At 28.8% G+C, this 27,433-nt stretch overlaps 1 protein-coding gene across 3 annotated transcripts; it reads right to left on the bottom strand.

Annotated features, from left to right (window-relative positions):
- Nucleotides 1-4,030: 4,030 nt before the first annotated feature.
- Nucleotides 4,031-24,896, bottom strand: LOC145186666 (rho-associated protein kinase 2-like). 3 transcript variants are annotated; one of them, XM_090078750.1, is made up of 39 exons: nucleotides 24,548-24,896; nucleotides 22,439-22,520; nucleotides 22,215-22,315; nucleotides 18,518-18,577; nucleotides 17,545-17,622; nucleotides 17,392-17,449; nucleotides 17,161-17,278; nucleotides 16,151-16,292; nucleotides 15,956-16,043; nucleotides 14,828-14,869; nucleotides 14,135-14,231; nucleotides 13,076-13,167; nucleotides 11,685-11,788; nucleotides 11,518-11,573; nucleotides 11,397-11,415; nucleotides 11,285-11,311; nucleotides 10,945-11,033; nucleotides 10,769-10,817; nucleotides 10,445-10,672; nucleotides 10,149-10,298; nucleotides 9,773-10,048; nucleotides 9,512-9,584; nucleotides 9,253-9,407; nucleotides 8,887-9,071; nucleotides 8,730-8,799; nucleotides 8,289-8,579; nucleotides 8,024-8,108; nucleotides 7,651-7,862; nucleotides 7,476-7,538; nucleotides 7,232-7,270; nucleotides 7,015-7,144; nucleotides 6,540-6,702; nucleotides 6,345-6,423; nucleotides 6,019-6,084; nucleotides 5,657-5,792; nucleotides 5,386-5,451; nucleotides 5,087-5,213; nucleotides 4,715-4,837; nucleotides 4,031-4,556 (listed from the first exon to the last, which is right to left on the bottom strand). In XM_090078750.1, the coding sequence occupies exons 1-39, from the start codon at nucleotides 24,629-24,631 to the stop codon at nucleotides 4,544-4,546; spliced, it is 4,116 nt and encodes a 1,371-aa protein (XP_089934876.1). In that variant the 5' UTR covers nucleotides 24,632-24,896; the 3' UTR covers nucleotides 4,031-4,543. The 3 variants fall into 3 exon arrangements, with proteins under 3 accessions (XP_089934876.1, XP_089934877.1, XP_089934878.1); XM_090078751.1 differs by having other exon boundaries at nucleotides 4,680-4,837; XM_090078752.1 differs by having other exon boundaries at nucleotides 14,828-15,596; nucleotides 15,660-16,043; nucleotides 24,548-24,829.
- Nucleotides 24,897-27,433: the final 2,537 nt, after the last annotated feature.

Below are 27,433 nucleotides of genomic sequence, written 5' to 3' on the forward strand. Positions count from 1 at the left end.
CGATGAACTCACTGTGCGCAAGAAAGTTTTTCGAAACGAAACTCATATGGACAAAGGTGGTTTGAGTGGTCTGTTCATTATTATAACTATACAATTTATAAGACTTATGCTGACTCACCGCAACCTCCTCAATACGATCACCAGCGCACACAGAATGCATAGAGCACACAGAGACAGTACAAGCACAATCACTACCAATTTTTACAAGAGCAAAAAAAGAGGTATATATTGAGATGATGGGACCATCTAAGTAAGCTTCATGATTAAATAGTCTTTGAGATTCTCTTGATCATCGACACCATTGACTGGTGCTTTTTTCACCTCCGAGTCGACAGGACGTTGAAAGCATTATACACGTATTTTAATAAAATAAACTCGTCCACTGAGAGTTCACCAATGATAGGGGCTCGTTCGTCTCCTTCCTGGAGAGAGGGGGTGGCCTCTGGTGGAAGTATAAAGTTTAAGGCATCGTTTTGCAGACAACGCGTATCGTTTTTGTATTAGCATTAGGATCGAGGAAATAATACCACATGAAGTTCCAGCGGCTAAGACTAACACCAACAACAGCACCAATACCACTAGCTGCTGGTGAGTCTGTTATGACTCTGGTTAGGATGCCCGTTTATCAATCACCGATGAAGTGGTCGAGAGAATTTTTGCCATTGTCCTCCTGAGTTAATATTTATCTTTAAACTCGTCTACATCAATTTCCAGGACGTTGGTCCAGGAAAGATCCGTTTTAAATCTCTACGCGTGTGGTGTCATATGAGCATAAATATCCAATTTGGCGGTTGGTGCATCAGTAACTCTTAAATATTTACCAACTATTGTCAGTATTAGCGTTAACATCAACCGGGACACAATTTTACTGTTGCTGTGTCTACTGCCAACATTCTCGACCTAAAATGACTGCAAATGAATTCACAAGTTATCAAAACTTAGATCTGGTATGAGAGAATTTTCCAACTTGTATCAGCACCGACGACAAATTTTAATCGAATTTTTTCTAGTGTCTTCCATGGATTAAAATTTGGTCCAACTGGTCATAATACTCCGGGACTCCAAAATGCTCGTCTCAGTGTTGTAAAAATGAAAACAATTTAAACACCTTTGAATGCATCCTTACACCAAGGTAGTTTCATAGTTTCATCTATTGTAAGCCTACTTACAACCGCAAGCAGCTGTAAGTAGGCTTACAGTAGATGAAACTACCTTAGTGTAAGGAATATCATCCTGAGAATCTTCCCAATTCTTTCGTATGTTTATGCTTGTGAAAACATATGGAAGTAGCATGCTCGGATTAAGTACCCAAAGCGAAAATCCAGGATTACCCACAATAATAGGAGCTTCCACTCCGGAGTAAGTGGACATCGCGACCTTTTGTATATTTAAGCGTCTCTGGAGTTCGCTTTATATTATCAATTTTGAGTGAATTATATGACAAAAGCTCCTCTGGTTTGTACTTGAAACTTTCTATTTATTCTAAAGTTGGTTAATAATGTTCGCCACCACCAATGTGTATAATCCATTATCTCCAGCTGATTTTGTATTGGTGTGGATAACCGGCGTATGATCCAATCTCAATGCACCATTTAATTGTAAATTAATTATGAAATTTATATTTCAACAACCACTATAACCGTTAAGAGCGCGCACTTCTAACTCGTCGCTATCGCATTTGGTTGTACCTATTTACGACGGTAATTATGATCTGCCACTAGTAATGCCCACAAATTCTGACATAGTGCATTTTTTTAGAGAATAAATGGTGGTTTTAGTGGAGTCGGTGGTAATGCTGCCGCAGATTTAGCAGCAGCTTTTGCACCTTCTAAAGTTGCTGTGATTACTGCACCAATAGCTGTGAATACTGCAACAACCGTAAACCCCTCTTTACGAAAAATGGCAGTAATTTTTTCTCGAAGTTCTTCTGGTTGATTGTAATTAAGCCCATTAGATTACAAATGCGCTCAAATTGATTTTGAATTCTATTCTGAAGATCTAATTGAAGATCTCTATCTGAAGATCTAAGTAATTTATAGCTCAGTTTTTGGAATTTTTTTAATAGCCCCTTTTAACAAATCTCGTAATGATTTAAGCTTTAAATTTAGGACGAAGAGGTAAATCTTTATGCTTTTATTGATTTGATCTGCAAGCTTCCAATCAAATTCTTTGAATCAAAGCGTCCAATCACACGTTGAATCGTTCATGGTATTTCTGCTATCATCCCCAAATCTCTACTCATATTAATGTGAATTTCTTTGAAAGCTCTAAGATTTCTATAGTAATTTTTTGTAAGCATAACTGTTTCGATCTTGCTTCTCACACTATAACCTGTAGATACAATTTAGTATGCGACATATTCACTTGGGTGAATATGTCGCATACTAAATTGTATTTTAGAGGAATATCAGGGACTTTTTCTGCCATATATTTTGCAAGATTATCATATTCAGAATCAGCACCTGAGTTTCTTGGTACTACAACCTTCAACCATGATAAATGTAACTACTAGTGTTATCTAGAGTATTAATTTTGTTGTTCTAATGCACATTAGTAATATAGCTTCAAGTTTATCTTTAACATATGGCACTAAATTAAAATAGCTTCAATAGCTTTAGGTGATCATCATCTCTCAGAACCTAAGTAGAATTGCTATCTGGTCGACGTTCTCTATTCGCTTCCCAACTTTTGCAAAGAACCTCATTATGGTTCTTTGCAAAAGTTGGGAAGCGAATAGAGTCTATGAAGCTTCTGTACGATGCAGTGCTCACACGTAGGACTGATGAGAACGCCAAATTTGTTAACAATCTCAGGCGCGGGATCATAGAAAAGCATACGCAGGCATGGGCAGAAAATTCAGAATCTTTGTTCGTATGGCGAATATTGAGGAGTTCGAGATGTGCACCTAACAAAAGTAAAAATGCATACTATCTCTAAGTTCTAACAGGGTTGTGACGACGAAGCAGTTCAAACGCTACGGCTGCTACTGAATTGAATGCCACCCTCGCCACGGTATTTGGTAAGAACCCATCGCAACTATCCACTACCCTCGATTTCGAGTTCCTAACTAACTGAGGACACTTTTGACCTAAGTATAAGATGACCGTTCACAGATTATCATGAACACCGACACCAAACTATTCTCTTAATACTATTCTGCAATTTAAAACTGTTCACTGTCGTGAACTTGCTTCTAGCATAGCTTTAAATTAAAAGTAGTCCCGAGCCGCCAAAAACCATTGACGACTCGAAAGTAATCATAAATGTAAGCGGCCCTAAACCGCCATTTTCCATACTGCTAGTAGTTTTTCAAATAAGGTTTGGTTTTTCAAATAGGCTTTTTTTTTCTTCATAATTCAAAACGTTTTAAAGAAAATATTCTTATAGGGTTTAGATCTGAGGGAGGGGGAGGGGACTTTTTCATATTTTTTTTTTCATTTTTCTTCAACTGGTGTTTGTAATTAAAAAAAAAATAGAGCAAAAAAAAAAAAAAAAAAAAAAAAGCAAAAATCAATTAAAAAACGAAAAGCGAAATAAAAAATTAACGAAAAACTAAAAAGAAAACAAATGTCCAAGCTCCTGTTTTACGATGTTATATATTATATATAAAACTGTTAAGGTCTATTATATTAAAAGTGTTTTCTGGTTAATGTTTATATCCGCGTGGTTCAAGAAGAATTTAAGAATTAGTTCTGTTAATAGCGATGCATTTTCCAGCCATCATATAGATAAATGGTCTCAATTGACAGAGAAATAAACCATATCAGATACTTTTTCAAATATATATAATATATACATATATAATTATGTATAAAAAATACAGCAGCTCACCTTAAAACGTAATAATATAGTAACTAAAACGGTAAATCGAACGCCTACTTTCCTACCTACATATAGCAACTTATCAACTAATTATAGATATTGATCGAAAATGGATCGAAAAAATCAGTACAAAAAGTGATATAAAAACATGTATAAAGTCTGAGCTATGTGAATTTTACGGAATATGTGAATTTTACGGAATGAAACATTCAACACAATGCTGTATAAAACAAAATTCTGTTAGAAATATTAAAAACGCTAATAAATTATTAAGTCAGCCCATATATAATTGCTTGTAACATTGTAAAAGTTTTGGAAAAAATTATTAAAACAACAACTAACAACACTCCCCCTCTACCTCCAAAACGTCGATTTTCCATACGTTCGTTTTTATGTTGTTTCTTGTACGACAGCTTAAGCTTAATTATAAAAAAAGGTTGTTTGTAGCTAAAGCATTGTGGGTATTGGGATTTTTAAACAATTCTTTTAAGCAAACGAATTAAGTAATCGACGAGAGGAAGAGAGCACATAAGCTTGTGCTCAAATTGACGTGCAACTCATAAAGTGCCAGTACACACCCACGTCTCAAGCAGATTAGCGAACAGTCGAGGATTGAATTTATCAAAAATCCATAAACGTTAATTCCGCACGTCTTCTAATATACGCATTTGAGATTTTCACGACGAACCAATGGTAAAATCATAATTACCATTTTTCTAATTTATTCGGTCAAACTAAATAATGATAATAATAACTTAAATAAATTATAAAATAATAAACTAAAAAATATCAAAAGTTTATATATGAACAAAGATATGCAAATTATTTACAATATAAATAATAAAATCTATAATTACTAATTAAATTAGTGCAGGAAACAAAGTAATTTTACTCTTTCGTTGGAAGTAGAGACCCAGACGTAACAGATATAGATCGATGAGGCGTTTTATCTTTTCCTTTAAACGACTTTGTTGACTGAGTTCGAGAGATTACGTTAGAAGTGACGTCAGTGCTTCTAAAAAATAAATTGCAATTCAAAAAGCAGAACTTATCCTTGAAATTCGTTTAAATTAACACTTTGTGCATGGAGTTGTAAGCAGATATGCGTATTATAGTTTCATTTGACTGAAAATTAAAACAAAAAATCAAGTGTCACATGCTGAAAATATTAACATCTTAACAGCAAAACTAAAGCGCTCACTTTAAGAAAAATTACAATTTTTTACTTTACGAAAAAAAAAAAAAAAAGTTTAAAATCACAAACTTCTTTTTTAAAGCTCCAACGTCCTTGCGAACAATTTTTTTGGATAGTTCTTGAACCCATTGTTTTTGCTCGTCTACGTCATTGGCTAGTATAAGTAAGTCTTTAGCGGTAGTTATATCAACTGTGACTAGAAGAGAAATTAACAATTTTTTAATAATATTATTTAGCTACACGCTTTAAAATGCTTTTTTCATAAAGTAAAAAATAATTTAGTCGCTAAAAAAGAAAAACTGTAGTGAACTTTCTCTAGAAATGAAAAATCCACAAATAACATTAATAATTGGAAAAAAAAAAGAAACCTTTGCAGGCTTGTATCAAATCTTCTTCTCGATCTACATGATCCTTATGACATTTTACATGACACCCTAATAATTACAATGGTAAAGTATTAAAATGAATTATTAACGGAAAAGAAAGAATAGAAGGGGAAACAGTTTGAAATAGTCTCGTATGGAAGAAAAGAGAGCAATAATGCAACGGTCAACCATATATAATCTCATCTAAATAATCAACAAATCAAATAAATGAATAGGCTAATGATTTTAAAATGAAAATACTTTTGGTTCTTACTTCTGCATTCCACAGCTGGAGGTGGTTTGATCATATGCCACATTTGCCTTTGACACAAATCACATGCATTAGGCATGTGATAATGCATCACAACAAACTGATGATCTTTAAAAAGAATGCTGAAACCAGCTTTTTCCTACAAAATAACAAATTTTAAAAGCAACTTAAATTGTACTGTAAAGGTATTTTTATTGCATGTTCTATTCTTAGTCTTTTAACATGAAGGTATCATAAGTAGCACCCAAGAATGTGCACCTCCTAATGTTACATAAATTAAAAAATTTTTTGTTGTAATTTTTGTAAACTTATAAAATAATACAAAAATTTATAAATTGTTCTCTTTAACACTCTAAATAGTTTACCTCGGTTTGATCCTGTTCTGTCTTTTCTTCAGGATTTTTACTTTCACCTTCATTGGCATATAAAATCTAAAATTAAATGGCTTTAAGTTGTAACTTAATGCAAATTGAAAAAAATTATAAAATGAAAAAGTTGAAAAGGTAAAAATATCAAAGTGATTTGCAATGAAAATTCTCGAGAACATCCTTGAAATGATGGCAGAAGTCTTAACATCTCCAAACTTTGTAAGAAAAACATACTTACTTCTTCACAACATAATAAATTTTTATTGAACTTGCATAAAAATCATCGGTATGAAAAATTAAAATAAAAAGTTACAAAAATGCACCTGGAATATTTTAGGGATATCTTTAACATCAACTCTAATTACATCCCCCTGTGTTACTGAGCGAACATGAAATAATTTCCTAGATCAAAAAAACAAAAACGAATTTAATAAAAGACTTTTCACTACTAAAACAAACATAAAAACAGAGTATTAAATTAAACTACATATAAAAACTTTAAAAAAAATCATTGTTACCCAATATCTAAAATCATAGCCGGTGTATTAGCAGCTTTGTCTTGTTCATTATTAAAGAAAAATATTTTTTGTTTGCTCACTACAACATATTGCTTCTTCCATTCAAATTTCCTCTTAATTTTTTTCTCTGGAATTGATAGCCATCCTTCTAGCTTCAGATTCACTAAAACATAATAACTAGTCTATTTCTCAAAAATGAAAATCAATAATAAAAAAAAAGTATAATGAGCATGAAAAAAAATCACGTAAGTTCAAGCACTGATCTACATTTTAAGTAACTATCCTTTTGAATCAGGGTTGTGAACTAACAACTTTGCTGAAGTCTTGAGTAGTTAAAAATGTCACTGTTTCAACATTTTTAACAACTCCAACTCAAGCTATAAAATTTTTTCTGATTCCATGACTCCAGCTTTGACCCCATAAACCTAGAGTGTAATTAAAACTATTTTATACTTCTGTTTAAATGTTACAATACCTTGTGGTGTTAGCATACTGTTATCTGTGTCCGCTGGAACTAAAGCTCTCAAGCTCCCTATTTCAGCATTTAAATTCTTATTTTCTTCTTGTAGCTGTTCAATAGCCATGCCTTTGGAATCTAATTCCATCTAGATGATCAATTCATGTGAAATCAAAAAGTATTGTAATGTCAACTGACATTAAATGATCAAAGTAAACTAAAATTGCATACTTACCATAACTTTTGTTAATGCCTCTTTCTGCTTCTCCAATTCCTAACAAATTTCAATAAATATTATATTTATCATAGATTTTTTGTTAAAAAAAAAAAAAGAAACAGGGTAAGTGAGCTCCTGTTGGTGATTCTTTATGCTCCAGACATATTAGGAGCTTTACTTTTGTCAGGTTTTTGTGTAATTCTGACAACTTAACTTTTTTTTGTAAAGGTCTAATAAACAAACAAACAAACAAAAAACGTACTGTTCTTAATTCAAAGATTTGATTTCGAAGTTTAATGTCTGTGTTTTGGTACTGGTCTCGTTCCTAAGTAGTGTAAAAAAAGCAATTGTGAAAATTAAGTAAATTGTGACATTAAAACTAAAAACAAAAAAAGTATCAAGAGTAGAAGAATTATTTACAAAAAACAACTTCAAACCTGCTGTAGTAACAATTGAAGTCTTTTATTCTCTTTTTCCTTTTTCTTTAACTCTGATGATGGTACTTTGTTCCCTTTACCTTTGCCACCAACATCTTTTCTTTGGATAATTTCAGCTAGCTTATTAACAGCTTGTATTTTTAGAGTTTTTTGTTCTTGAAAAGCTTTTTTCAATGCCTCTATTTCTTCGTTTTGTTTTGCTTCTTCAGCACCTGCAAGAAATAATAAAAATAATTATAAATATTTCCTAAAAAATGACCTGCATTACAAAACTAATTCCCAGTAGAATTGTCTTAAGACTTAAAATCTTTTGTATTCAAAGAATTTGTAAATAGAAGCACACAGTAAAATAAAAATTATAATTCAAAAGTACCAATTTTTATTTGCTCGATACTTTCTAATCTTGTCTGAATTTCAGCCTGGAGTTCAGCTTCCAATGTATGAATTCTTTCTTCGGCCTTAAGAACCAAAAGTATTGTAAAAAATCTTTTTTGAAAAGTTAAAATAAAACAAAAACGACTAAAAACAAGGAAAAAAAGCATTAAAAAGCATTAAACTGCATTAAATGCAACACTGTCAAAAGTTAGCACATTGTACTTAAAGCATTTAGTTTAGACACATTCAACTTTTAAAAATACCTCTTGTAACTGGTTATATTTTTCAGAATTATCTGCTTTATTTTTGGCAAGCAAATCCTTGACTTCAAGTTCAAGCATGGTTTTTTCTTTCTCAAGATCTGAAATTTGCTCTTCAGCAATTGATCTTGCCAGTTCTTCTGATTCAGCTTTTGCTAATGCCAGCTCAAGTTGGGCAGAAAGAGAGTCACGTTCCTCTTGTAGCATTTGAAGATCACTTTGGAGTCCTTGAGATTGTTTAAATTGTTCATCAACCTCCTCTTTGAGTTCTCGCACTTGTGTTTTATACAGAGTCTAAAAATAATTACAAAGTTTTATTTGTAAAGTTAAAACACCAAACTGCAACAACAAACCATTTCTTTTCATTTTAATAATAATTCAGATAAAGCAAATGTTTCAACGAATACATTCAGAAGCAAGCATGTGATAACAAAGTTAACTCACAGAAAAGTATTGCTCAGCTTCCAGCTGATCTTGTAGTTCTTTCATCTGAATATCATCAGCTGCAGAGGCACTATTTAAAGAGATTTATATGTAATAATCACTAGAACCTAAGCTAAAAATAACTAACTGAGATCTAACAAAAACCATCACATCTTACCTTTTCAGTCTGTTAAAAGCTTCTTGCAACTGTTTCCTTTCTTCAAGCGAGCGATTGCAGTCAGACTTTAATTGTTGTTCTCTAGTTTTTAATGCTGTTAACTCACTTATGACTGTGTTTAGTTCACTCTGAATTTCACAACGCTTCAAATTTTCTTCCTCTATTACTTTATTCAAACTGTCAATCTAAAGTTTGCAAAAAAAAATTTCAAAGCATAATAACATATTTTTAATAACAATCTCAATTATTATATCAAAATCAAATTATTATAAGAATTAATATTAAGCCATTATAACAAGTAAAATTAACTATTAGAAATTGCTTTTAAAAAAAAGACTTTTCTTTTGTTTTAGATAAATAACCTACTTTATTTTGACTGCCTTGATATTCTTGTTCTAATCTCACATTCCTTTGTTTGATGTTCTTAAGATCTAGCTGTAAGTCGTTCATTTGACGCTCAAGATTTGCTGCTTTAGATTCAATGCGAATTCTTTCTTCACGTTCTTTTTGAATATCAGCAGCTGAAAAATAACATGGTTTACTAATCAGAAAATTTTACTATTAGAAAAGTAAAATTTTTTTTGAACTTCACTTAAACAATAAATAGTGGAGATAAAACACTTACACTCTTTTTCTAATATTTGTATTTCTGATAGCTTCTTTTCTTTTTTTTCCGTAGTGTATTTTTGCATCTGATTCTAAATATTTAGAATATAATAAATTCATACCCATTCAAAAAATTTTTAACAATATATTACAAATATATATATATATATATATATATATATATATATATATATATATATATATATATATATATATATATATATATATATAACAAAAAAAATTAAAAAACATTCATAAACATTTATGTAATTAAACATACAGAAAAGTTGGCTTTCTCCAATTCATATTTGGCTTTTAGCTGTTTCAACTCAAATGCTATATTAGCTTTGGATTTTTCAAGTGCAATAAGTTCATCCTGCAATTTTTGCATAGCAGTTGCATCACTTTTATATTTACTTCTTAATTGATCTACTTCATCTTTTAAAGAAGCATTTTGCTTTTCAAAATCTCGTCGAATATCGTTGGCATGTTTTACTGCACTTATTTCAGCTTCTAACGCAACTTGGGTTTGCATCAGCTCTTTCTCAATATTACTCTATAACAATATATATATACAAACAAACAAACAGAATACAAGTTACAAATTCTTTTAATATTTAGAAAAAAAAAAAAAATGAAAATTTTAAAAAGATTACCTTAGATATTCCCAGTAATCTGTTTTTTTCAAAAAGATCTTTAAAGGCATGCTCTGCTACAGCTTGAGTTTTTCGATAGTCATTTTCAATTTTTTTTAATTTCATATTAGCTTCAGTTTCTAATCGCAATTTTTCTTTTAAATCATTATTCTAAAAGAAGAGATGTAATTACTACCATACAATAGATACAAAAAAAAAAAAATATACAAAAAGAAGTTATAAAAACTAAATGATTACATCCATTTTTTATTTTTAAAATACTTTAAAAAATGTATGAATGATCATTAGATTATTACCTCTTTTTCTATGATTACTAATTTTTTCTGTAACTTATTGCTATCTTCTTTAATAGAATAATCGCTATCTAGCTTAGCTTGCAACTCTTGAACTTTTGTTTCTAGTTTTTTTTTTGCATCAGCTTCAAACTCTGCTTTACGTTGGTTTTCTTTCATGTCGTGTTTATATAGTGCTGCAGCTCTTTCTAAATCACGGATTTGAGCTTCTGCTTTTTTACGTGTCTCAACCTAAAGGTAAAAAGGTTGAATGTAATTTTTTTCTGTAATGCAACATTTTTTTAAATTTAGGAAACATAAACAGTAAAAAAAATTTTTTTTTTTTACCTCCTCTTCCCAATCACTGGTTAACTTTTGCTGTTTACTTTTTAAATTTCTATGGAAAAAATCTGAGATTTTTATTTGGGATAAAGAAAAAACTGATAGAAGAAATTATGTCAAATAATCTGAAAGACTTTATCAAAGTTCAAAATTTTACGTTATGTTAAAAATACATTAATTACTTGATAATTCTTTCTGATTCATCTTTTGTATTTCTTTCATTTTTTAGCTGTTCCTCTAGTTCTTGGATTTTACTTGAGAAATTTTGAATCTAAATGCAAAAGGAAATAAAATTGAATCTGCTGATTAACTTATAAAAACTATATAAGACAAGAGAATGAAAGCAATTTTCAAATATTACTAGTATTTTAATGACAGCTGTTTATTCCTAGACTGTTTAAGTTAAATAACAATTAAAGAAAAATTTAACATAAATTTTTAGACTTGCATCCCAAAAAATAAATTAAAAAAAAAGAGATAACACAAACTTATATTTCCTCAGTTAAACAAAATAAAACATACCTTAATATCTTGCTCTTCAGATGATCCCTAAATAAAACAAAAAAGAAACTCAAATAATGTATTATTCTCAAAATAATAAACATTTACTGCATTAACATAAACCATGTCTTACCTGGTTTCCTCCAATAATTCTAAGAATAAAGATTAAAAAAAGCTTTAAAAGATCTATTACACTAGTTTCATAATAAAATTAACTTTTAGCACACAACAGTAACATAAGCTTTCAATATCACCTGTTATGCTTTGAATAAGTGAAACCAACAAATGGTAAATGATTTCCTGCAAATACCTGATATAAATTATAAGCTTATTAACATTTAAAAGAAATATATATATTTTAATAAATGTTATTATATAAAATGAACTTAAAGCAAATAATAAAACAAAATAAGACTCTTGCCTTCGATAACTCAAAAGTTTCACCACTAGTATCTGGTTCGGGAATATCATCAAAATTTGATGTGTCATCGTCGCTGGTTAATTCAGGTACCACAGGAGCAACAGCTGAGAAATAAGAGACAAAAAATATTTTAGTAATATAAAACTTGCATTAAAATGTAGCTAGAGCTGTAATGATCAGTTTACAGAGTATTTAACTATATTTTAAACAAATGATCATTTTATATAAAACATTTAGAGAAAAAGAATTTAGTTATTTTAACTAACTAGATATCTAGTTAAAATATCTAAGTTATTTTCCTTAAATGTTTGTTTTATATATACAAAATTTGTTATTTCTTAAATTAGGACTTTCTTATAGCATAGGACTTAGTTAGGTCACACCATGGTACTAATGTTTATGAATTTTGGGGGTGCTGAATTTGAAAGTCACACTTTTTTGTCTTAGTTCCTATTTTAAGAAAATTTGCAAATTATGAAATTATAGAGAATTAAGAAGAATAAAAAACATAAATGGCTAAATTGCAGTTATTTTAAATCATTAAAAATTACTGACTCAATACAACATCTTATAAAGCCACAATAACATTTTTTTGTTTTTGCGATTGTCTGGAACTATTATCAGCAGTAAAAAGCCAATCTACTTTTGACTCTACAAATTTGTGACTAAATGAAAAACAATTATTGTACATGCAGCTAAGATGATTAACTCTGATCAAATCATTAAGTTCTTTACATTTAAGCTGAATTTGATGGCACTTCTGCTATCTGCTATCTAAAATTCATAAAATATTTTGAAAAGTGATCATGATTGTTTATGCATCTTCTGCTAGATAATTTTTTCTTTACTGAGATCAATAAAAAGCATGAAGTTACTCACTGCATGAAAACTTGCCTAGGTCAAAATTAAAAAAAAAACTGATAATATAATAACTTAACTAAAGATCAGGATTTAACCTAAAACATGTAATTGAATAACCTAATACTCAATAAGAGTAATAGTTTCACATGCTTTTGTTACAAATAAAAATACGAAAGTTTTGATACAAACAAAAATACAAAAGTTTTGAACAACCCATGAAACAACACTGCTCTGATTTGCCTGTTTATTATGACACATAAACTTCTTATAGGAGTGTAGTATTATGTTGCAAGCAGCCTAAATTTATGATTTTTCCCTGGTTGGGTATATTCTATAGGAGGAAAACGATCAGGCTGGTAAAATTAGTAATTTAGCTTTTTAGAGCTGGCTAAATTACTAATTTTAATGAAAAATACATCAGAGAATATTTATTGCAGTTTTAATTATTTCATTGGAAAAAAAAAAAACTTTTTTATAAATATTTGCCACATTGCAATTTTCAGTGATGCAAAAACCAAATTTGAACTTACTACTTCGTATGTTATCCCAGTCCCAAAGATCAGTTTGGAAGAACTTTTGATTTTTTATGTCTTCGATCCCATTCCTCCCAAGTCTCTGATCTCTAAAAAAAGTAGTAACTGGCTGAACAAAACTACTTTCACTAATCCAAACTTACATATAACCTTATTTTTTACATTATTGAAAAAAAGTTCTTTCAATCAAAAGATTTCTTACTTAAAAGCAATTATAAGATTCCTTTGTAATAAATATCTTTTGATTGCCTTATGATAAAATGATTTGTTCTGTGCTTTTCAAAATTTTAAATAGATTTTAACATTTACTAAAAGCAATCAACTTCTTATCAATAAATAGTTATTGATAGTTAGCATAAATTTAAATAACTACAAATATAATAAATTAACAAAAAAATATCTTTAAAGCAATTAAACTTTTTAGAAATTCTGGTTTTTGAAGGTAACTGTGGTCACAAACAATTTAGTAAACTTCACCAGAAGTAGGATTGCCAGTAACCCATCAGATCAATGAGAAAGTTGGCCAGGGACTCAATGTGGGTGAGCAGCCTGAACAATTTTTAAAGACTTTTAGGTTATTAAGGTTTCTACAAATTGGTTAAAGCCCTTAAACTGAAAGATTGAAAGATAATTCTATTCTACAGATTTAGAAAAAAACATCATTTTTGAGATGAGAACTGGTTTAATATAAACGATGTGCAACAGCTTCCCTGACCATAAAGAAGCCAAAGAATGTCCCTATTAATACCAGGTTATTCCAAAAATTAAGGTCTTGGTTAACTTTGCTGACAACCTATGGCTTCTCTATAGGTATATAATGATGCAAACACCTGTGGTCCTAACATTAGAGCCATCAAGACTACCATCCCTAAGCAGTAATCTGGACATGCCTTAGTCATTCATCCAGATTGTGTGCAAGACTGAGGCTGTCCATTGAAGCTGAAGGTTGCTATATTGATTAAAAACTGAAAATCCATATTTGTTTTTTATTTTTAAATATTCTCATTTTTAAGAAATTTTGAAACTAAAAATTGACAATAAGTAAAAAAAAAATACCTTGTTGTTAAAAATCCGCATATCAGTTTTTTGCAATTACTTGACATCTCCATATAATCCGGAAACTGAAGAGTATTTTTATGATTCATGATTTTTCCTAAAATTGAAAATGCAAAGAGGTCTATATAAAAAGAATATTCTTATTGAAATAGCATATCATCAGCCTATCTTGCAAAAGACTTAACTTCAAAAATTTTCAAAAATGTTTTTTGCACCACCTGGCATATAATTTGTGTATGGTCCTTTGGACAAAAGTATTAACTCCTATTAATTTATTACAAATTTCCTAGCAAAAACCAAATTTTACAATACTTTTTTAAGATTTTATTTTCAGTAAATCAGTATATTTGCTCTCTTGTCTTTTGTAAGTTAGGCCAACAATATCTATCAAAAATATATTAAAACTTGGGAAAAACTTTATAAAAGTATAACATTCATTAAAAAGAATAATAATAAATATATTTATCTATTTAAACTATATTTACAGTAAAAATGTTTTATATTTTGTAATTAATATGATTTTATACTATGTTCATAATTAAGTTATAAATTTGTTGTTAAATTGTTAATGATTAAATATATATAGATTCAAAGAGATATTCTTCTACGTATTTTTCATCTGAAATTAAAATTTGAAATTTCCCTAAAAATCAAAAAGAATATCATACACAATGTAATCATTTGTTGACTTACCATAAGTACCAACTAAAGAATCATCACAGAAAGGTGGATCACCTAAAGAAAATTTTTAAAATATTGTATTCACCTAACTTAAACTTTTCCAAATAAAATACAATATATAGAATAACAAGCCCTTAGTTTCTAAAAAATATATACAAAAGCCAGAATTGATTTAGCTAAAGAACATTGGCAAACAAATTATCCTTTAGAAGAAATTTTATCTGGAGTGATGAATTTAAACTTAACTGATTTGGCTCTGATAGAAAATCTCATGTATGGCACCCACCCTAACAGCTCAACCCGATGTTATACTGTGAAAACAGTAAGACATGGTAGAGAAATAGTGTAGGCTGCATTTTCTTGGTGTTATTTGATTGTTAAAATAGATGCCAGAATGAATCACCATATGTACAAGAGCATATTAGAAAAACATGGAGTTTTTCACATATGATTTCACGTCTCTTCTATGAATACTGATGCACAACAACGATCCAAAAACATACTTCTTGCCTAGTGAAGGGTAAACCAATTAATATTTTGGCCAGGCAACCTCAATCCAATTGAGAACCTCTAGAGTGATGAAGAAAAATATATGGACGAACAAAAGCCAAAAAATTTTAATGAGTTGTGGTTCATTAGAAATGTTTGGATGTAAGTCATTGTCAATCTTAGGTTATTATGTATTAGTAGTTGTAGGCAAGAAGGCTACCCAACTGACTATTAATAGTTGAACTAAATCTGATACTGATTATTCAAGTTATTTATGTTTACATGGTCATAACTGTTAAGTATATATTCATAACTGTTAAGTATATGGTCACACCTGTTAAGTATATGGTCACACCTGTTAAGTATATGGTCACACCTGTTAAGTATATGGTCACACCTGTTAAGTATATGGTTATACCTGTTAATTATGTCCAAACAACATTTAGCATTAACTAGCTGAAAAATATTCTTAAAATTAATTTAAATGTTAAAATATTGTTCCAATTAAAAAAATACAAAAGTTTTCTTTTACATGTTTTTTCTTTTTTTAATTGAATTTTTTTCTGAGCAAAAAGTGCAAAAATGATTTTGGACTAATTAGGCATCAAAAATAAAAAGGCCTAAAGATTGTTCCATTGAATTGAAACATACCAACAATCAGCTCATATAAAACTATCCCCACAGACCAATAATCACATTCCCGACCATAAACACCTTGACCTCCTTGAGAAGCTAGGACCTGAAAAAGGAATAAAGAAAACTCCATCGATTCCAATTTCATTCTTTATTTGAACTAATAAAAGTAAATTGATTTAAAAGTAGATGAAAAATTTGTAAAAATAGTACCTCTGGTGAAATATAGTCTGGAGTTCCTACTGCAGTGTCTGAATGTACTAAACCATCTTTATCCATTTTCATGCAAGTACCAAAATCTGCTAATTTTAGGTGACCATTTCTATCCAACAACATGTTATCAGGTTTAATATCTCTAAAAACAGATTGGTAAACAATTCAATCAAACTGACCAATTGAAACGAAACAATTGGTTGTTGACACACTGAAATACAGAACCTTAAAATCAAATCTTCACTGAAGATAGGGTGACACATTGATCTGTAAACTCTACACTATAATATTTAAGTTTAATTGCCACTAAAGTAGCCCTATGGTAACAGATATTGGCTAAGATTACAAATAAGGAGGTTTAGGTATATTCTGTTCCCTAAAAGATTTTTTTACTTGATTTTATATGACTAAAGTATATTATTCAGAACCTAACAGAATTCACCTAACAGAATTGACAGCCCATAAGACGTTGCAGCAACAAAATATATTAATTTATTGCTCACTAAATTATTTTGATATTAACTCTTTTAATATCAACTTTTGATAACAATATTTTTGATATCAACTTTTGTGTAACATTACTATACTACACAACTATATAATGCAATAATATGTCATTTGTTTATCCAGCTAAAATTTCGAATTTGTTATATATATATATATATATATATATATATATATATATATATATATATATATATATATATATATATATATATATATATATATATATATATATATATATATATATATAAGCCACATGTATCTACATGCAAAATTTCACAGTTTTTTTATTTTTTTTTTTGGTGATGTTTTGTTCCTTAATTATAATTCTGCCAGTCAAAATTCTTGAATTTAATTTGTAAATTTTGACATACTAGATTTTAACTACTGAAATTTTATATGTTGATATTTTTGACACAGATCCAACAATATGAATGACAATTTTTTTTAAACCCATTAAATAACATTTATATGTAAACCCATTCAAACCTTTAAACAACAATTACCTGTGAATAAAACCATATCTATGCAAAGCATCAATAGCTAACACCAACTCAGCTATGTAAAAACGCGCCCAAACTTCAGGAATATCATAGTTAGATATCAGGTTTATTATGTCTCCACCTACAAACCAAAATGAATCCATAAATTTAGTTACAGTATACAACTTTTAATACACAAAGTTACTTTCTTTTTTTTTTATAAAAAAATCCTTGAAATTGGATAAAGCAACTTACCAGGCATGTAATCCATAACCATGTATAAAAACTTTTCATCTTGAAATGCATAATGAATCTAAAAAAGATTAACAGGAAAGTTATTTTTAGGACTATTCAAAATAAGAGTATATTACAAAATATAATGTAATCAAATATTTAAAGGATACATACTGCTATAATCCATTCAGAATTAGCATGAGCCATGATATCACGCTCTTCCCAGAAAAAAGCTGACTCTGATCTTTTAATCTGAATAAAATCAGAAACAAATCATTTGTTATTCATTAACAAATCAGCAGCAACTTGTAGTTTTGATCACAGCTATAGCTAACAAAAAAAATCTCAAATATATTTTATCAAAATACATGGCTATAGATTCAAATAATGTAATTCTAATAAAGTTAGATGTTTAAAAATATGAATAATATTTCTGGCAGTTTACTAACTATGCAAATGGTAAAACTAGAAGCTTTGTAAAGTTAATTTAGGCCGACTATTTTATTGATTTGAATGTTCCTTAACTGCAGCATGTGAAAAAAATCACTTTATCCTGATGTTAAGAGACAGTAACATGAAATTTCATTAAATAAAAAGGAATTCTACAATTAAAACTTCAAAAAAAAGGTTTTCTATTTTGAAGAAGTGAAATCAGAATAAAGTAATGAAAAAAAAAAAATCTTTAACAGCTTTTTAGATTCAATTTTTTTACTAACTGAGAATGATTTTTGGAGAATAATAGGTACTTCTATTGCCACCAAAAGTGACTTTTTATGAAGAATATGGAAAAAAATAATAGATCTTCATTAAAACAAAGAAAACACTTATGTGAGAAAATTAATTTTAGATGCTGAACTGCAACTTTAAATTAAAATGAATTCATATGTATTTTTTTTCACATTGCAGAGAAATGTAATTGCACTTAAACTACTTATGTAAGTAATTTAGCTAAAAGTTCTCTCTTCTTGTATTGTAAAATGCGTAATTAAAATTTGAATAATGTGGATTATTTGAACACAGATGCAGGTCCTTATGAACTACATAAAAAAGATTATCTTGTTCACCTTTTAAATAAATTACATTCAGTAATTTGAATATAAAATGAATTCAAAATAAGTAATGTTAAAAATAAATACAGAAAGTCTACCATTTCAAATTTACTAAGTAACTTCATTGCATAAACTTGCTTAGTATCTTTATGACGAACCTAAAAGAAAAAATGAAGCTACAACAGTTGCACTTATAATAAATGCTAAATTTATGATTAGTACAGAAAACACAGTAAGACTGGATGTTTTTAGTAAGATGCTTTTAAGCAAATGCTAACTTTTTAACTTTGAATATTAAACACTCATAGTTCAGTGTTTACACTAAATTTAAAAGTTTGTACCAAAAAGTATAAAAATAGTAAAGCAAACAGGGTTTGAAGGATCACCTAACACACCATATCATTAATGAGAATCAATTATCCTATCAATAATAAAATTGGATCTTGTGTAATCATAAGCTTTTTGTGAGAAATATTTAGCTTTATTAGGAATTACTTTTTGTAACAATGGTTTTGTCCTTGAGTTAAAATTGTTATTTTCTATTTCCCTACATCTAGAAAACATGAAAAAAAATACTTAAATCCATTTCTAATTTTGCTTTTGTGTCCAGGATAATGATATTTATGAAATTTACTATCATATGGAAAAAGTGGAAAAAATTTATAGTTTAATATGTACAAAGAGGAAACAAAACAACAATGCAATAGTAGCATTATTCTAGAATTACACAAGTGACACAATAAAATCTTTAGAAATGCTTTTTTTAGATTTATACTTATATTTGATTACTTTCATGAAGCAGCTCCCAAATATAGTACCCCATCATATTTTCAGTGTAAGTCCCTTGGTAGCAGAGTTCAAAGTTCAATATATCCTGGTGGAAGCGCTGAATCTTAACAGTTTTGTATTACTCTTTGATCTGGATAGAGTGAGCAAGGGGGAGAGATGGATACTTATTCCCGTAATGAAGCAGCACTGCTTTGAAGCTTCTGCATAAGCTATCAATAGAGAGCCAAGATCTCTGATCAAATTATAGACAGTGTTTAAGATAGTGTCTTCATCTTCTTCTGAACTACTTTCCCTTTGTAAACACTGCTGCTCTCTCTTAGGAGGAGTGGGTACAGGGAGCTCAGAGCAGTGTGACACTGGCACTATGGATGACATAAGTTAAGGATATATTATAGCACCTTTAAAAAAGCTGAATGAAAGCATAATTATTACCTTAAGCTAAAAAATACAGATGCATTTCACTCAGTGATATATATAGGTGTTTGTATGTGTTTTATCTTCCAGAGTTCTTCTGCAGAGTTCACAGGCAAAATGAGGTGCCCAAGGTTTGTTCTGATCCCTGATAGGCATGCCAAAATATGGTTTGTAGGCCTCACACATTTTCGAACATCTTCCCACAGAGTACTTTTTAGCTCTAGTTTTGATAAACTCATAGGGCATAACAAAATGTATCTATCAGATCCAAACAACCTCTCAATGCCATTTAAATTAAATAATTGATCTTCAAATACGATTCGTTATTCTTTTTTTCACCAATAATACAACTGGTGTTGGTTTTAGTCATCTGTGCATTTATATTTGCATGACTACTTTTAGATAGTTCGAGAATGTTCTAGAAAGTTCTGGAAGTTTGTTGAAAGTTTTAAAAGTTTTTTGAATGTTATAGAATGTTCTAGAATATTCTGGAAAATTCTTCGATCATCTGGACATTTCTGGCAGTTAAGGAATATTCAAGAAGAACACTAATTATTCAATACAAATCCAGAACTTTCTCGTAAACACACAAATTTCAAAATACTGTTGTCCCAGTCATAAAAGTAAAGTTTTTATGGAACAACAGCAAAAGGAAAAAAATAATAATAAAAATTTGTTACATAGTGTTATCAACTTAGTCATGAATTAGCCCTTTTAAAGAGGTGTGAAGCAATGTTGTTTTTTTTTGTTTTATTTTTTTATTTTTTATTTTTTTTGGGGGGGTGGGGGTGGGGGGAGAAACAATGTAAAAATTTAAAATAAAGGAGTCTTGTATCAACACAACACTTTCCTTGATGATCATTTTAGAAATTCTAATTTTCAATTTTCCATTCTTAAATCCATTTTTCTTTAATTTGATAACTTTTTTACTTTGTTTTTTAACCAAAAAAACAACTTTTTATATTAACAATCACAAAATGTTACTATAAAAGTTAAAATTAGTCTGGAATAAAACCTACAAATAGTCTGGAGTTAAATAGCTTGAATGTTCAATTGGTTGCTTGTGTAATACCTCTCTGGCATGTTATTGAAATCATTATGAGCAGCCTCAGATACCTACTCAGAATATTTTCCAAGTCCACACTGTTCTCTCTTATGCTCAGTTAATTGCTGGACACTGCATTGAATTTAGGGGTCACATTTATTCCAAGGTAATTGTAAGATGACTCAAACTTTACAATGATATCCTCATTAAATGCCCTAGACCTGTTAACAACCTTGCTCACTTCAAGGTTGGCATGAACAAGCACTTCAAGCTTGTCAACATTGTTTAAGAAATTTTTACAATTATTACAGTTTACCTACATACAACTTAGACCTTGTTAGACCATAAGCTTTGATAAATCAGTATATTTAATTGTATTTCCTGGAATGCTGCCTAAAATACCAAGTCTAAACAACTTGTTGAATATACCAAGCATCAGATGCAGTTCCATTGGTGATAAAATATTAGTTATCAATATTGATTTATCAACATCACAGAGAGGCTCATACTGGCTGTTGAATAGAGCAGCAAAAAGTTTGGTTTCTGATGATACTTCCATTTTTATTTATTGGATCTAATATTTTTTTAAATTCTGTCAAACGTTTTCACAGATGAGACATTTGCAAATAGGATTTGACCTGGTTAACAGGGAGGTTCAATCCATGAGAAATCAAAAGGTTTTGATAAGCAATTAACTGATATTTCAGTTATGTTTGTACCAAAGTTGTACAGGGTGCAAACAGAACAAAAACTACAGGTGAGTCAACTTAAAACCTTCATTACACAGAGTTAGTATCCACATAAAATCTTCAAAATTAAAATTTTTAATTCATTCTCCATAAGATCATCATTTATAAATCAATTTTATTGTTTTAGGGGTCTTATTTGGGTATTTATGGCTGGGAAATCAATTTAGAGAACTAAAGTAATTAGGAAAAAATACTTTTGATTTTATTTTTGTGACGTTTTCCAAAAACAAAATCAGACACTCCCTTAGGCTTTTAACAGGAAAGTTTCAAACTTTCAGGATATACCTGTCAAAATATGTATAGAAAAAATATTGCTTTACATACTTTTATTTATCCAATCCATACTTTCTTAACTGTAAAAATTTTCAATTAACAGCTTCTATGACTGCATTTTTAACTTTTACCAAATTTCACTAAAGGACTTATCCTATACAAAACATTTGTTTAAGTAAATTTTTAAAAGAAGAAACTTATACAATTGTTTCTAACAAATCTAATAAGTTTCATTTTTATAAATCATATAGTGTTAAATATTGCCCAAAAAAAAGATGTTTTTTTAGAAACATTTGTGAAAAAGACTTGAAATTTTCAACTTATAATATTTAAATACTCAAAGTAAAAGATTTTTTGATTAACTAAAAAACATTATTTTCTTAAACTTTATGAAAATCTATTTTAATTTACTAGAAACTTTAGGATTACTCTTATGACTAGCCAGATTTCTTAAGTTTTTAAAGTCCTGGTTAACCATGATTGATAAATAAACTATGTAAAAAAGAAGTAAATTATTATTATTACCAACTTCACTTCACCAAATGCACCACGGCCTATAACTTTTATCTCTTGAAAATCTTTGGTATTAATTCTGCATCTAGCAACTTCTTCTGCTGCAGAAGCATCTTAAATTATAAAATAAATGATTTTAAATTTGCTAGTAACAACCTTTTATGCATGACACAATTTTTTTTTTTAAATAAACTTAAAAATGAAGTATTAAATAGCAATCAAAATAATAAACTAACATCGCTTCATGAAGTTTTCAAAGTTTTTCTCATTGCGAATATGAGGTGAAGCACAGTCATGGTACATTGATGTCACAGTGTCCTAATTTGATAAAATAGAATGAATTCATTGTAAAGATAATTATAAAATAATCATTACCATTAAGACTTGATAAATTAATAAGTTATTCCACTAAATTCATATTTGTTGCAATCAGAAACATCAACCAGGCCTCAATATATTAAATACAGATATTCTAGGTTTAAGAATATTTTTATTGAAATCTTGCAATCAAAGACATTTCTATCTCTAGTATTTCTGATTGTGAAAGATACTTTTCTTAATGTAATTTAATCTAATTTGACTTTTTTCTGTCTTCAGACTAAATTTTTCAGGAAAAAATTTATTTCTGAAAATATTTTAGCTTTATCAAAGAACATTTTCAGACATTTTTAAGAGCATCTACAATAGTCATACTCTTATAAAATGCCAGAAAAAATATAGTCAAGGCAACCTGTAATTGAGAATTCTAAATAATGTTGAAGAACAGGTTTTTCTACTAAAAATGAGATTAAAAGATAGTAAAGTTCCATAATTGGTAAATTGCTAAAAAAAAAAACAGTAACCATGAGCACTTTGTAATAACAAAAGCTAACAAATTTTACTATTTTTAATTTCTTGTATACTAGTATTTTTAAAAAGTGTTTTAAATTAAAGTATTTGCAATATGAGAAATACCATGTTTGTGTATATTCTGTCTACACTGATTTTTACCAAAATTGTCTATAAACTCAAATTATTTGTTAGACCATACCCAGCTACTTTGCCTTGTAGGAACTCTTGATAACTTTTACATATATACAAACTAAACACCTTATACATATTTAAAATATTATATGCTGTATAATGAGCCTATATATACAACTATCATATTTTCAATTTTTTATGCAAAACATCTATCTATTAACAAAAACATCTAAACATCTATCTATTAATATAAATATAGCAATTTTTTATGGACTTATTTATATGAAACTTAAAAGTAGAAGTAAGGCAGTTAAATCATAAGTTTGTCATTATAAGCAAGCAATTATCATAAGTCAAATTTATATTTAAGTATATACATATGCTACTATGTGTAATAATTTGAACTTGTATGTAGCTAATAATGTTATTTGATTTTTTCAAAAACAAGAGATAATATAAGAAAATTAGGTGACAATTTTCGAAATGTTAAACAAATATAATTTGTTGGATAACTTGTTTTAGTTGTTTACTAGCAGAATTGTATAAAATGACTAAAAATCATATTAGACATTCTTTTCATAAAACATCTAAGAAAATTAAACTTAAATTAGACAATTTATTCATAAGGTAGGTAATACAAAACTTAGCTAGGTTCATTCAAACCTGTGTTATCATAATTTTTAATCTACTGTAAAGCTTAGATCTTTTTTGTAAAGTTCTTGTTATTGATGGTATCAGAAAGAAAAAGAAAAAAAAAAAAAAGACTAAAACTGCTGCATAATAACAATTTCAAGGGTTTAACTCAATGAGTTTTATAGACATCTCATCGATTCTATTTGATAGAAAAATTTTTAATATGTAAAAACTACTTTATATTGACACTTCTAACATTCCTGATTAATAGTAATGGCTAAGAAGATATTTAAAAAAAGTATATACAAATACATATATATATATATATATATATATATATATATATATATATATATATATATATATATATATATATATATATATATATATATATATATATATATATATATATATATATATATATATATACACACACAAAATTTAACAAAGTAGATATGATGAAGCAATTACTAAGTAATTAGATATGATGAGGTGTAATTCATCAGATCCTTAAATGTTTTATTATTTACAGTTTAATTACAATTTTTTTACATTAAATGTACAAAAGAGCATTTATTTATTTAATATTGTACTTGTCTGAGTAGTGTTGTAAATATATCATTCCATAAAATTAAACAGAATATTGGGTTCAGATTAAAGGTAAGAGGATTGCTATTGCTAGTGATAAAGGTATAATGCTTAACTATTACTACTTTCAAAAGATAATCTTTAAATTTTTATCAACTCACTAATAGCCCCTCAATGTAGAGCTCATTGGTTGGATTACATAGCTTCTGAGCTAGAAGTTGGTAACGTTTCTCAAGCCCAGTCATGTTGTCAGTTCTGTGTGCTAGTTAACTTCTTATTTTCAAGAAAACCTGAGCTGAATGTAATCCACATACAACTTATGAAAAAATGTATTCATGAAACATTTCTCAGAGATGTGCAGCTTTATTAAACTAGGGTTTTCCATAAATGCATTTAAAAACGGTACTGTATCGATTTTTTGACATTTTTTCCCTTCATATTTTAGATCTTTTTTTTTTGCGGAGATAAAAAAAACAACGACCATGCTATGGGAGGTGGTATTGATCACGTGACAGTACGGTAAAAAAAGTAAATTTTAGTTCCGCCAGTCCAAAGTCAGTGGAGGATAAGGTTTTAGAGCAAATATATAAAGTAAATATAATTTTCATCTAGGAATAGTAAATGAAAAAATGAAGGTTGTGTAAGAAATGAAATGTATCTTCCCCGTTGTTTATTTAAGGCATTTAATTTTGTGAGAGCTAATTTCGCAAATCATCGAGCCAAAGCTGTTTTACGGCTGTTAATTTTCTAATAAGTTTCCAATGTATGTGAAAGACCAGTTGCAACATTGATTCAAGATAAAATAACTCGATAAAAGAATTAGAAGTTGACTTATTTGTTATTCAAATATTATTTACTGATTGCGTTAAAGATTTGCTTCTAAATTTTAAAAAAAAAAATCATTATTAGAGATCTACCCTAAGTTGGTGTTTTGAATTATAGAAAAGTAATGATCTTCGAAAGCTTGTTGAAGTTAAAACGTTTTAATTTAAAGCTTCTTCAGTTATAGAAGCAGTGCAAAGAGATGATGCTACAAAGAGAGATTTTACTGAACAATCATTTACGCATAAAATCACAATTACTTTCAGGGAGAAATATAGTTAATTCTTAGTTCTGAACTGCCGAATAAAAATTGTCTTAAACATTTTCTTTGAATTATAAGGAACGTAGAAGATGACGATAAATTAGTTCGATTGAGACAGTACCAACGTTTTATGCTAAATATTGGGTTGTTTGAAAGGTCTTTGCGGTTATTTTTAAGTGCATTTTTCGCAACATTTTTAAACGCAACTTTCCTGTCAATTTGATGTGAAAAATTAACACATTTTTTCTCATTTTTTAAGTTCTAAAAATTAATTGTTTATATGCAGTTTAATTTTTTTTCTTTATATTAATTTATTTTTTCTTAATTTAATTTTTTTCTTTATATAACTTGATAAATTAAGTGTCAAGTTTAGGAAATGACATTTTTTCGCCTTCAATAAAGTTCCAAAGCTTGTAAAGCCGCTCGTGACGTTTCTATCGCTTATGGAAATTACCTTAAGAGAGTAATTGCCGCATGTTTTGTACAAAAATAATATGCACTGGCGTTTTAATATTGCTGCAAAATGAGGAATACGTCAATACGGAGCAAAAAGCATATCTTGCCTAAAGCATGGTCTTCATATCATATGATCATGATCTGCGTGCAGCAGGATGGAACGAGTCTATTACCTTCTGAAATACTTGAGAAAAACTAGATAACGAAGAGCAGCAAATATCCCGAAAAAACATCCAGCAAAAATAACTTGAAAGTTTTTGTCAGATAATTCTGCAACGTGATAACGTTCGACCTTACTAGACTTTATTTGTCAAAATGGTCATTTTAGAGCTTTTTTAAAAGTTTTTTTTTCGGCGTTTTCGAAGGGTCTTTTTTTTTTTTTTCGGTTGTTGTTTCGATGCCAGAAAAGCCGAATTTCCCAGAAATTGCGTCAATAAATTGCTCGAAGGATGGGAACAAATTTTACATTAAAGCAGAGATAATCATTTATTGAAATGTGGTGAGTCATTTTTAAAGTTTTAGTTTTATAAGAAATAAACAACAAAAAAAAAAACTTAGACAGGTTTAAATGATGTTGATATTTGAGAGGTTGATAAACTTATTTGTCTCTGAAGCAAAACTTTTTTAAAGCTTTTTTATGGAATTTTTTTTATTCGGTAAACGTTTTTTCATTCCGAAACAGTTTTAAATATAATCATATATATATATATTGGTGATACTTTTATGGTTATATTTAGATAAATATTCTGGAATAGACGTATTTATATGAATATATTTTTATGAATATATTCGGATCGATATTTTTTTAAGAATAAATATAGATAAAAACTTTTTACGCTGTGTTTTGGATTTTTCAGTTCCTACAGAAATTTTAAGGTTTTATATTTCCAAGTTGACATTTTTTGCAAGATGCAAATAAACAATATTCATTTCCGTTAACCTGTATTTTATACTTTTAAAGCTAGGAAATTTTAAATGAGGAATTTGAAGAGGAAATTTCGGTTTATTTTAAATAAAAATTTTCCGGAAAAAGATTTACAATTTTTAACTCGTCTTTTTTACTATCGAAGTTAATGATAATAAAATGATATTTAAAAATAAACTCGCCAACTGAATTCCCGAAAATTTTATTTAGAAACTATGTGGCGAGACAACATTTAAATTGAGTTTAAATATTAAGTATTTTGATTTAAGCAAAGTTTAATAAACAAAACTAGTATGAACCCTGTTACTTAACAAAGCAAAATTGTAATGCAGCAACCATTTGACCTAAAGTTAACCCCAAAATCATCTTGTTTCTGTATTTCAAATTTAAATTTATGAGCAAACGGTCAAAAAGGAGTATCAGGAGGAGTATCAGAGAAGACTAGAAACTTCAAGCCCACTTTATTACTGTTCAACCCCATTATCAACGGAATCTGAGTTGATCTCGGATCTGTAATCCGGGTTGATCTCGGATTCTCGGTATCTTTGCCCGTACAGCTTTTTTACTTTTGTAGTAAAATAA

This window comes from Hydra viridissima, unplaced genomic scaffold (genome assembly GCF_058129835.1).
Source record: "Hydra viridissima isolate aposymbiotic clone 2 unplaced genomic scaffold, HvirCarnegie_v1 scaffold_2, whole genome shotgun sequence".
Classification (NCBI taxonomy): domain Eukaryota; kingdom Metazoa; phylum Cnidaria; class Hydrozoa; order Anthoathecata; family Hydridae; genus Hydra; species Hydra viridissima.

Bases quoted from the DNA above. Each gene is read 5' to 3' on its own strand.
- LOC145186666 (XM_090078750.1), bottom strand. From the start codon at position 24,631: ATGACTGGGCTTGAGAAACGTTACCAACTTCTAGCTCAGAAGCTATGT. The intron at 22,316-22,438 runs GTTAGTTTATTA...TTATAATTTAAG, and splicing joins TGAAAACTTCATGAAGCGAT to ATGCTTCTGCAGCAGAAGAA. The intron at 8,109-8,288 runs GTATTTTTAAAA...TTGGTTCTTAAG, and splicing joins AATATAACCAGTTACAAGAG to GCCGAAGAAAGAATTCATAC.